Source organism: Ruditapes philippinarum, unplaced genomic scaffold, assembly GCF_026571515.1.
Source record: "Ruditapes philippinarum isolate M1 unplaced genomic scaffold, ASM2657151v2 ctg3548_1_1_1_1, whole genome shotgun sequence".
NCBI classification, from domain to species: Eukaryota; Metazoa; Mollusca; class Bivalvia; order Venerida; family Veneridae; genus Ruditapes; species Ruditapes philippinarum.
In genome coordinates this window covers 16,917-30,065 of record NW_026860090.1, presented here as the reverse complement: position 1 = coordinate 30,065, position 13,149 = coordinate 16,917, and the positions used below count along the sequence as shown (strand labels likewise).

The window sequence follows — 13,149 nt, the reverse complement described above, 5'->3', positions numbered from 1 at the left end:
ACAAGCATTTGTAAATATTTCATGCCACAAGATGAAAATAAATCATGTATTTATTGCGAAAAACTTATATTTCTGTTCATTATATAAATATTTCTCTTTTTTTTTGACAATACAATTTGAAAGACTTTACCTTAAATTTTGTAAACTGGCAGATTTAAAAGAAAATAGTCCGGGATGACACCAGTGAAAATACTGCAGTGAAAAATAAATTTAACAGTGAAAATACGGAAAATGAAAAGAAGGATTTTATTTCATCAATGTTTAATTTATAAGTAAATAATAATTTTAGATATAATTTATAGCACAGTTTAACTTCTATAATAATGAAAAAAGAAACACCAATGCCAATCGCAACTTTTCGCCCCTATTCGTAAGTCTTCGGATAAGGACATCTAATACAATACATGTAGTATCAATACACAGAACGGATAGTGTATTTCGATGTAACCTACGCTAAGACACTTAACACGTTAACAAATGGGTTTTTAATGCTGGAAGTTGTTTGACAAGTTTTTTTCAATATATTAAGTAAAAGGAAAACACCTAAAATAAGTAAATTAATAGATATAAGAGTAAACAATACATTATATCAGAGACATAGATAACAGAGATGGGCAACTTCCTACCCAGTTAAAATATCACGCCTGCCTGCTTAACTTAAAACTTGTAGCAAGTAAAACTTATTGACCACATATCAAAAACAGTACAATAATACATTTTATGAAAGCTTATGCATTTGTCTATGTCTGCAGGTAAAAATATTTACAGTTCCCATTTAAATAAATGTTACATCATTTTTTTAAGAAAACTACTACAATATTTTTTGTTACAAAACTATTCATATGACAAAAACTGGCTCAGTGGATATGTTCTGCCTTGTAAAAGTGAAAGGCATGGAAAGTTACCAATATTTTAACATGAAGCAATAGATAAAATATGTACCTTTCAAATGGTATATAATATTAAAGGATTTAATATAAATCCATTAAGTTTTATTTGCTACAAAATGCCTAATTTTTCACTTTCTGATAGGCATGAGTGATATTTCAATGGGGTATATAAGAACTGCTTATCTCTGTTATTTATGTCTCTGATTATATATACACTTATTGTTGTAGAAACCGAAAATACAAAATACCAACCTGTCGACATTAAATCGATTTTTATTTAAAATTGTACATCAGTGGGCATATCAAAATAAAATGGTTGTCAGACATAAATACAATTACAAGTGTGCCGAAACAGACTTAACTTTCCTTAAGATGTCTACTATATACATTCCTTTTACGTTATCAAAAATGAAAAATTAAACTCTCTGATTCTATTAACATATGAAACCACATGGTCGAACTACTTTTAATTCGTATTTACTCCGGGTTTATTATGAAAAATAGCCAAGGACGTTCCGATTAAAAAGTAACTACAAAAATCATCAAAAGAATTGAATAGGATTTTTTTCGACTTGATCTTAACTGACTGCAATTCAATGTATTGATAAAACGGGCCATGGGTTGCTAATCCATTCATATATCAATAATTACACATAACATTTATGGCAGGTATAATTTATTAATTTCATAACCCTTGTAAAATGATATGTTTAAGATTTATAATTCACAATGTTACAAACGTGATCTAAAAACTGTATTATTATCTGGGCACAAACATTCACAGTAACGAAAGCTACCTATCATGTATATGGAAATCATAACAACAACACCAACATTAACAAACAACATAATTATCACCAACAGCATGTTTTTACTGTACTGAGGTAACTCGGGTAATTCAGAGGGCACTGCATAAATGTACTCAAGATAACAATATGATTCAATAGAGATCAATTGTCATTAGGTTGAAGATTTTTCATAATTTATATTGAAAGTTAAAGCAGGTTTTTGTTGACATCCTGATTATTTATTTATTCATTTTCAAACATATTCTATTTTCGCTAGGAAGTATCTGCAAAACCCTTCAGAGAACAACATCATCATCAAAGAGAATAATGAAAAAAAAATAAATAGGGGTAAATATTATTTAATAATAAAAATGAAACAACAGTGCAATTCTATGTTGTTATAACAAATTGAAAACTAAAAATGATTTTGTATAAAAACAATATTGCGTTTGTAAGATACGTAGGTGTAAAATGTTAAATACATGTCGATTGAAGGCTGTTTCTTTGTGAAAAGTGAGCTGTTCTGTCACATTATTAGTGGTTTAGCGACACAAAATAACTTCAAAAAGGATAAATGGTAAAAGGGTAAAAGACTTGTTTGTTTTGATTTACTGTAGTGTGTTCATCTTTTAACAGATGACATGCTGCTTTTTAAGCCTGATGTTGCTTTGATTTTTAACATCCGATGTTAGCCAAACTAATTTTTAGTTCAGTATGTTCTGTTAAACACGGTTTGCATAAACAACAATATATTGCATCTGCATATTTTACTACAGTATGTACTTTGATGCATTCTTTATATGTATTGTATCTGCATAATTGAATGTGTAAAATGTAAAATAGTTTATTATACGTTATTCAAAACCATATCTATAAATGTTAGTTTGAAAGTCTCTCTCACGCTTAACTTTAGTCGATTAAGTCGTTTTTTAACAATAATATGCTATTAATATAAATTTTGCATAACATAATATCACGCTAAGTAGCATTTCGCTCCATAACACTTACGATAAAAATTGTATTAAAAGAGAAATATTTGTTCTTCTTAAAAATATTTGTTTTTCTTAAAATATAAATCATAATAACGAGACAAATTCATTATACTTGATTTAAGGTGTAGGTTGAAGTCTGCTTTAGCTCGTGCTCATCAATGAAGAAGGAATGTTGACGATAATGTTGATTTAAAAGCGAGTTTAAGGTACTAAATGTTTCCTTTATCTTACGCGGCCCAAACTTAAATGGTCTCGAATAGCGGTTTATGTCTACACTGAAAGGATTATTGTACAAATATTGTTTAACATATTCTTTTAAAAGTGTATATGTTTACTTAAGCATGCATTTACTACTGCAGTCGATAAATACTTCCTTGTTCGCCAAGCTAAAGATCACGTGCTATACCTTTGCACTTTAACGGGCCGCACAGATTTACATCTAATATGAGTTTCGAAAAGATAGCTAGTGTAATAAATAAATAAAACAAAATATAAATATATACATAAATAAATAAAAAACATTGGCAAAACACAAATATTATGGTAGGCAAAGGTAAAATGAAAATGGTAGGAAACATATACGGTTATGGTTTCGGCAACACTTAATTTTCATTCATTCAGTTCTTAGATTTATCATTGTAAAAAATATATTTTAATTAAAACTAGACGAACTTTTAGAAAAAAGGATCGACTTCCGAGAAGAGATCAAACAGGTGTAAAGTCGGTGTTAAATGCACAAAAAGGAAACAAACAAGATGCCTAACAAATTTAAAGTATGAAGTTGTTGAAAGAAACATGTTCATGAATGATATTCTAATGACTTAAAGCATTCTATAAACATTATTACTGATTTGCCATTGTCAATAGATTCAAATGTATTAGTGCTTGAGATCTTCTTATCAGATATGTATTTTTATCATAATTTTTGAGTTATGCCTTTCGTACAATGAACAATTCTAGTTTCCAATTAAGAAACACTAACACACGTTATTTGCAAACAAATGTGATATTTTCTAAGCCATCTGGAATGTTGTTGATTGTGATCAATTGTCCTTTAATATTTTCCTGTTTGTATAAATAATTTGAAACATAATTTGATTGCCTGTAAGCGTTTTCGTTCTCAAGAAGAAACTGTATGTTGATTGAACCGGTTACGTCGATGGGATTTTCGAAAGTAATTTTTTTCCCTACAATTTCGTAATCAGTTCTTTTTGTTCCCTCAATAGAGATTGCCTTTACATATCCGACAAAAGTTCCAGTGACAGACTTTATTCTTGCAGACTTTTTCTTTGGACTACATTGTGCAGAGCCTGCCTGGTTCGCTGATACAGACTTGTTACATTCTTGTATATTCATATAACAACCACTCATCTTACCCTTTTTCTGAATATACTGTCCAAGGGCTATTGTGATCAGCGCTCCTGAACGTTCGCGTGCACAGAATTTTCCCAAAGATGTTGAATCTTTTGTTGCATTGTACTGATAAATCATGAGTAACTCGTCCTTTGTTAGGATTGCAGACGAAGTTACATTTTGTGCAAATTCCTCTATTGGTATTATCGGAAACCTTATCTGAAACAATGCTTCTCCAAGTTGATTGCGCAGAGTTTGTCCATCTTTCGACTTGTTGTTATGTTTACTTTTGTCCTTTGCCCATCTAATTGCTGCTTGAAATATTTCAATTTCATCACCAGCTAATTCATCATCCTTGAGAATGTCTAGTAATGTTGCTTTAGATAGTTCTAAAAACCCCGGCGAAGAAAACACACTTGGCGCATTATCCAAGATGTATGCAAAACATTTCTTTTGTAGCGGTTTCATTTCATAAATAACGGCCTGCTCATGGACCAAACACACGTTATCAATGTCAATATAATTTTTTTCAAGGTAGTTCGAACATTGGTTTATTAGGCCAGGCAAGTTGTATTTTTTCGCTGCATACAAGCAGGGCAAAGCATTTTCTCCATTGATCTCTGGATTGTCTGTATAAACAAACCTGGAATTCATAAAATGATAACAGCTTCCATGGCATAAGAGTGGCCTATCAGTATTTAGGTAGAACATAATAGATACTCAGCTAAACCTGATAAACAAGATTTGTACGTTGCAGCGGTTTAAAATTACATCAAACTAAAAGTGCAAATTCTTTACTTAGATGCGGTTTCGTTGAGCAAGCAAGGACATAATATTACGGCACCTAATTTATGACCTTGTGGTGAAATAAATCTTTTGGTGACTTTTAATTTCAAAAATACATAAATAACCATTTGTGTAATCATAGCTTTATTTATAAAGACTTTTGTTAAACCTTATTTAAACTCATGTACAATACGTGTGATTCACATCTTAATCATGTCTAGTAAAATCAGTCAAGAAAACAACTGATAAAACGTGTTGAGTTACACTGAATGTAGAATTTACTTACACTTTGATGTTTTTTATGTTTGTATAACTAATAGATATCAATATCTTAAATACCTCTCTAAATTTTAAAGTAATTACTTATATGTTCAACAATTTGAGCTGTAGTTACCTTAACATAGTCTTCATCACTTCAGGTTTTATGTCTTCAATTAACACCGTTTCTCCTTTTTCTGCAAGTGAACCATAAAACATGGCTTCAAACACTTCACTTCGCATGCTCAGTAGAAATTTATGAGCCGGAAGCTTTATTTTGTGATTGTCCTTGAAAGTAAAGCTGATGTCGGAAAGGTATTCTGAGAGGCAAAGGTGTGACAAACATTGTGAAGCCGTTCTTGTTTCCCTCCAGTTTTCTTTAGGCAACCTGAGAAATGTATATATTGATACAATCAATTCCTAACATTAATTATGTTTATACATGCCTAGATATACTTTAGTTAAAATCCTCGTACATACTCTCTAAATAAATATGTATCTTATAATAATAATAATAATAATAATGATAATAATAATAATAATAATAATAATAATAAAAATAATAATAAAAATAATAAACATATACGTATATTTCATCATTCATTCGTTCGTTCGTAATTTATGCAAGTATGTGCATAGATGCAACGAAGAATATATTGATAAAGCCAACGATCAAAACAAACGCATGACAGTTCATAGACAACAAATCAGTAAGAATCATAAGGACTAGTGACCACGTGAACAACTGCGGAAGAGAAGAGACAAGATTCGTAGTTATTCTGTACTATTAAAATTAATATAAACTGAGTTTGTATCAAGAAAGCAAAAAGACCAGAATTTTATACAAATGTTTCAATCAAAACTAAATTGACTGTTTTGACAACACATAGATATATAAATATATTGCCTAACTGCAAGAACGGGTCTTAAAACATTACTAGCTATGTTGCTAAAGATGGGGTTGAAAACTCAAATAAAGTCAAGTAAACAAAACAAACCTTTGAAAGAGAAGGTTTAGTAAACCATGTTTGAAAGAATGATTTGATATGAATTTGAAATAGAAGCAAAATTATAGTAACGGCATTTGGCATAATTGGATTTCATAAACGACTGTAAAGTCTTCACGGGAGAATTAAAACGTAACGTTTAAAATTGACGGTTGGTAAACGATCCTATGATGATTAAGATAACCAAACATATTCAATCTCGATGTATAGATGTGAAATAAACGTAAAACGTTTGGCAGGGATGAACGTTCAACCCTTTACTCTTTAGTCCTAATCTAATGAATCTGTTATTTTTGTTTGTACCTGCCAACTCCAGAGGAAGCAGATTTTCTTTCACATGACGACTTTCCGGACCGAGCTGTCTTCTTTGACATTTTGTCTGACCTATAACAAGAAAAAACAACAAAAACAAAAAGAAAAGAAAAGAAGAAAAAACAACATGTACCTGATACATAAGCAGGTAACTAAACATGTACTTTCTCTGTTCTTTCTTTTTCAAAATTTAAAATTTAATTTCTAAGACTAAGATTTCTTTTCAAATAAATATGGGTTCTCTTTTAGATTGATATACCCTTTAATAAGGTAAAACATACATGTACATACAAATGATACCAATTCTTGAAAGTTAAACATCTCACAATCACTCGATAGGAAGTCAGCTACATGTAAAGAGGAAATGTAACGCATAATTAACTCGAATTTAAATCATTTGCCCTTGGAATAGGCAAAATATCAAATTTAAGCACAAAAAAATTTATGACTGTGCTTTTTGTATTTTTTAAATAACACATGGGTTTGTTGGTAACAGTAAAATTATCATATTTGCGTAGGAAAATACTGTAAAAGAGGATCAATATGGCCCTAGATCGCTCACCTGACCCATCGAACTCATCCGAGCATTTACATACACAAGCATCTTGAACTAGTTTCACGACAGGTGAGTAAAAAATGTAACCACTAGAGTATTTACAAGGTTTTTCCATATTCAGGCGTTGTGGCCTAGTTTTTTCAACACAGGTGACCAATATTCAACCTTGACCTAGAAAGCATCAAAACATACTTTCAGACCAATATCCAGGATATTTAAATCAAAAGAGTAGCCATTAGTGTGTTAACAAGATTTTTCTATTTTTTGGCTCCTGTGATCTATGTTTTTATCCGAAATGACCCATGTTCGAACTCATCCGAGCAATTATCTAGACAAGCATCCTAACCAAGTTTGAAGACAGTTGAGTCAAAAATATGACCACTAAAGTGTTAACAAGAATTTTTTCTATATTTGGGCGGTGTGACCTAGTTTTTGACCTCAGGTTACCCATATTCGAATTCAACCTAGAAATCACCAAAACAAACTTTTAGACCAATTTATAGGTTATTTAAAAAAAGGTAGCCACTAGAGTGGAAACAAGATTTTCTATTTTTAGCTCCTGTGACCTTGTTTTTCATCTGAGATGACCCATGTTCGAACTCATCCGAGTAATTATCTAGACAAGCATCTTGACAAAGTTTTGTGACCATTGAGGCAAAAATTTGACGACTAGAGTGTTTACGAACAAATGTGGACGGACGCCGTACGACAGACGACGGACATTCAACGATCCTAAAAGCTCACTCTGAGATAGCTCAGATGAGCTTACGAGTGATGAAGTTTTTACTGTTACTAACATTACAATGTTTTATTTGTTCTATTACCCCGATCAATAACTGTGATGATTTTTTCATGATGGTTTTATTTTCTTTAGAAAAAAGACCATGCGACCAGATTTTTCACTTAGTCACATGCTACGACTGAAATAACAATATAAATAACTTCAAGTGGCCTGTGGGAAATTAACATTACCCACAATATAGGGGAAATAATCATATTAGTTTTTGCACAAACATGATAATTAAAATAATTCAGGCATAAAATTAGTGTTTTTTAAATTATAAATAATGCATAACAAAACATGTTCATGGTTCAAATTAAGTTATAATATAAAATTTGTGCACTTTCAACTATTTTATCACTGAATGAAATTCAACGAAATATTACAAACTTGTGTGAAATCGAAAGAAGCTCAAAATACCAAAAAAATAAAACAAATCAAAATTAAAAAACGATCAAATTTATTAAAATTTATGTTCTAAGATAAACGATGCATATGCATTTTTATACACATCTTCTATTACAGAAAGAGAAAAAAGAGAAACGAAATTACCTTTTCGAATCGGCAATAACACAGTTTACTGTTTAGCTGTGTCCTAATGTAGCTAACCAAGTTTGTAAAACATAAGTCTATTTCGATCAATATTCTTTGTTAAAATATTTACAACTAAAGGCTTGATCATAATACAAATTCAAAAGCAGGTAGTTTAAATTTGAAAAGGTTTTTTTCTGCACCGGTATCATTGTTAACATTAATAGCAAATAATAATTATCGTATCATTAATCTATCTTTTTCGAAATATTACGTGTATACGTTATTTCCCAATAATGTAAATATAATATATTTGTTACTTTAGTTTTCACAAAAATAAAGGCTTGTTTTAATTTAATAAAACAACTTCTTCTAAACATCTTTCTACTGGCAAAATAAAATTTTTAATAACTACTGGTTGAGGCCTTATTTCATTCAACGTAAAATTTTGCCCGGCCTCCATGTTATATTTATAATATAGGAGTTCTTAAGAGTCCTAAAAATACATATACTTTACAGTATAAATAAGTTCACACCTTTAATATATATATATATATATATATATATATATATATATATAATATATATATATATATATATATATATATATATATATAGATGCCATCCTCATACATACTCTATAAATTATTATAAATTTTATCATTTAATATAGAAGACTGTCGATTCAAAACAAAATTGTTTCTTTTATTTATTACAGCATTAGAGATTTTCCTGTAATTATCATCGTATACAGTAACAGACGGTGAAACCTAAGGATACGCTAGTCGGGTTTATTCGGACCGCTGACAGAAAAGGTGGCAAAACCATATTGAAAACGTTACGGGAGATAGTCCTAAATATCTTGTAGATGCAATTGTGTCTCCATGTGTATTTTATATATGATACATCAAAAACTATATGTATTATATATTTATTAGGTCTGAGTGCAAGTAAGGGGTCATAAAACAGTGTAAAGTTTGATGTAAAACTACAATAAAATCAGGCAAGTGCTTAGAAACAATATAGCGTGTTTAAAGCGACACGCATCCAGTTGGTAAAATAAAAAAAAGAAATAAAATTTCAAGTAAACGTTTAATTAAAAATTCCATTATTACTGACATCTTAATTCAAGAATACTGACAAAAGCATCAATATATCGCGTTTCATCTTAGCATAATCTACTTCGTTACTAACGCAGTAGCCAGTGTAAATAGGAGAAGATAATTCATTCAACACGGTCACGTGTCACAACAGAGGTTCGGAAAAATCTCGGTATCCGTTACTGCCGGGGTCGTTCATCATTTTTTGTCAATGAGTAGGCCCTAATTATGTTTCAAGCTAAAGTTTAAATCGATTTATTACCCCTCACATTTTTCGTAATGCTAATTTCCCATACGCCTCTGAGAGTTATTCTTACTGCTAATACAAGTGTACCACGTTACCAAAAAAAATATACTGTTACATGGGAAACAGTACGTTTTAACAGTATAAAATCTGGTCACGTGGTCTATTCTTTAAATAAAAATAGAATAAAAAGGCCGCCATTTTTTTATCGAGTCATTGTTATTTTCGAAGTTTACTACTACAGGGCATCACTAGAGTTACTATGACCACCCATATAATTTAGTTGCTTGCACCCTGGAGTGCTTTTCGCGTATAAAATATATTTTGTTGAATAGTCCAAAAGTAAACATCCGTTTTCACCGGAAGTTATTGCAATGTGAATAATTATGTATCAAACTTGAATATTCAGACGAGTTAAGGATTATTTAACAATTTTAATCAGTGAAACATTACAGACATACTGGAATGACATATGTAGGATATCATCGTTATTCTGAAAACATATAGGTCAACCATGCGAAGAATATTCTGGATACAGAAGGATCAGATTTCACTCATCATAACCGTATAAATGGGTTTGTGTTTTGTTTTCTAAATAAAACACAGCTTATTGTATGTTAATGACTGGTAGATATCATCATTTGCTTAAAACATAAATGGAAACAAGAACCGGTTGAACCGGGTGATGCTCCCCGAGAAGGTTCTGGACACAGGAAAATTTAAAAAAAAAATGAACACAGGGCAAAAACTCCAAAATTAAGCAAAGAGGAGTTATGTTTTTTTGCACTGCACTTCTATTCAATGAGATCTATCTATCTATAAAGTTTCCTGATGATATCAGAGTTATGTCCCGGGTAAAAGTCAAAGTGTGAAAATGAACAAAGGGCAATTACTCCAAAATTAGACCAGGCTTTGATTAGGTTCTTTAAGCATTGCAGTTCTATCCAATTATATCTAGCTACCTACAAAGTTTCATGTTGATATCTCTAATAGTTTTAAAGTAATGTCCAGGACAAAAGTCAAAAAGTAAAAATAAACAAAGGGCAATTTCTTCAAAATAAGGCAAAGCAGAGTAATGATTCTTAAGCACTGCACTTCCACCCAATGAGACCTATCTATCTACAAAGTTTCATACTGATATCTCTTATAATTTTAGAGTAATGTCCCAGACAAAGTTCAAAGTGTCAAAATGAACAAAGGGCAATAACTCCAAAAGTAGGCAAGACAGTGTTACAGTTCTTGTGCACTGCAAACTTACTCAATGAGATCTATCTACCTACAAAGTTTCATGTTGATATCTCTTATACATTAAGAGTTATGTCCCGGACAAAGTTCAAAGTGTAAAATAAACAAAGGGGGATAATTCAAAAATTAGGCAAGGCAGAGTTAAGTTTCTTGTTCACTGCACACCTACTCAATGAGATCTATCTACCTACAAAGTTTCATGTTGATACCTCTTATACTTTTAGAGTTATGTCCCGGACAAAGTTCAAAGTGTAAAATAAACAAAGGGGGATAACTCAAAAATTAGACAAGGCAAAGTTACGGTTCTTGTGCACTGCACACCTACTCAATGAGATCTATCTACCTACAAAGTTTCATGTTGATACCTCTTATACTTTTAGAGTTATGTCCCGGACAAGTTCAAAGTGTAAAATAAACAAAGGGGGATAATTCAAAAATTAGGCAAGGCAGAGTTACGGTTCTTGTGCACTGCACACCTACTCAATGAGATCTATCTACCTACAAAGTTTCATGTTGATACCTCTTGTTGTTTCAAAGTTATGTACCGGACAAGAAAAGGGGACAGACGGACGGACGGAAAGACGAACGGACGGACGGACGGACAAGGCGGCGACTATATGCTCCCCCGAAATTTTTTCGGGGAGCATAATGACCCCCAAGTTTGCCTACTGTACAGTACACTTAAAACTTAAAATGTAAGGACAGTTTAGTTATTGTTGATGCTTGCTTACGAATTGCAGCCTTAGTAAAGTGAATATCATTGGTCTTGTTTAAGAAATTTAGCCTAAGTAACATTGTTATCAATGGATATTTTATTTAACAGTCACATAATTGGCATTTTGTGTTTTCAAAAGACTTAAATTCCACATGCATTCCATTCGTTACTATGGTGTTTGCAATTAAGTTGGATTTCCAGGGATATCATCAACCTCGTTTTTTGAGTGATCTTGCTTTTAACAATTATGTTATTGCTATGATTAAATGGTCGATTCTCGAAAGAGCTGTAACATAAAAAGATTTGGTTTTAACACATATGAATATTGTTAATAAAGTTTAACATTTTAAAACGTTCCAGAACAAAAGGAAATCTGCAGTTTAAATCTAGGACTTTAAATAGTAAAGCAATTCCTTTGAGCATGCGCCATGCGCCCATAAGGAAATAACGATACAATAATAAGTTCTTTAATAAAGATATTCTACTTTATGGACTTATTTTCTTTGACAATTAGAATATTTTTGTTTTGAAAAACTGTATGTGGCAGAGATATAGCTTTATATACATGTACGTTAATACTTTAAAAACATAATTTTACTAATGAAAGATATTTTCTATTGTATTTCATTCCGGGCATCCGGGCATTTTATGGCATTAAATTGAACCTAAGTTTTCCCATCATTCAGACAGTTTAATTTGGAAGGCTAAAATATCTTTTAAAGTATGTTTTCTTTCCTTTTTTAATTGACATACCTTTTAAGAAGTTAAAATATACAAACTAATGATACCAATTCTTGAAAGTTTTCACAATCACTCGATAGGAAGTCAGCTACATGCATAGGAGAAAATGTATCGCATAACTAACCTCGGGTGTAAATTACCTGCCCTTGGAATAGGCTAAATATCAAATTTCAGCACGACCCAATTTATGACAGTGGTTTAGGTTATTAATAGACAACAAATGGGTATGTGATTAACAGTAAAAATATCATCCATTTTGTAAAAATACAGTATTTTTACGAGGTATGATATTTTTACTGTTACTTACAAACCAATGAATTATTTATTCTATTACTCTGAACAGTTACTGTGATGAAATGTTTTATGATAATTGTATTCTATTTTCTTTAGAAAATCGATCATGTGATCAAAATTTAAACTCAGCCACATGGTACATTAACACTATAAATAACTCCCAGTGGTCTATGGGAAATTAACATTACACAAAAAGTGAGGGGTAATAATTATTATATAGGTTTTGCACAAACCGAAAAATAAAATAATTCAGGCATAAAGATAGTCCTCTGTAAATAACAAAAGCTAAATAATAATAAATTTCAAAAACAAAATTGTGCAAAACAGAAAGTAACTCAGGAATACCGAAATTAAAACAAATGCAAATTACCAAAAAGCACAAATTTTCATCGAAAAGTATGTTTAAAGATAAGCAACAATTACAACAGATAAATTGCATTTTTTATACACATCTACTATTACTGGAAGAGAAAAAAAAGAAAAGAAATTACCTTTGTGAATCAGTCATACAACTGTTTACTGTTAAACTGTGTCCTAATATATGTAATCATGTCTG

General features: G+C 31.0%; 1 protein-coding gene across 3 annotated transcripts; it reads right to left on the bottom strand.

The window, feature by feature from the left end:
* Nucleotides 1-2,741: 2,741 nt before the first annotated feature.
* LOC132758844 (BTB/POZ domain-containing protein 3-like) lies at nucleotides 2,742-13,149 on the bottom strand. 3 transcript variants are annotated; one of them, XM_060750543.1, is made up of 4 exons: nucleotides 13,085-13,149; nucleotides 6,378-6,458; nucleotides 5,204-5,455; nucleotides 2,742-4,666 (listed from the first exon to the last, which is right to left on the bottom strand). In XM_060750543.1, the coding sequence occupies exons 1-4, from the start codon at nucleotides 13,099-13,101 to the stop codon at nucleotides 3,658-3,660; spliced, it is 1,359 nt and encodes a 452-aa protein (XP_060606526.1). In that variant the 5' UTR covers nucleotides 13,102-13,149; the 3' UTR covers nucleotides 2,742-3,657. The 3 variants fall into 3 exon arrangements, with proteins under 3 accessions (XP_060606526.1, XP_060606527.1, XP_060606528.1); XM_060750544.1 differs by lacking the exon at nucleotides 13,085-13,149 and adding an exon at nucleotides 8,276-8,345 and having other exon boundaries at nucleotides 2,743-4,666; XM_060750545.1 differs by lacking the exon at nucleotides 13,085-13,149 and adding an exon at nucleotides 7,767-8,019 and having other exon boundaries at nucleotides 2,743-4,666.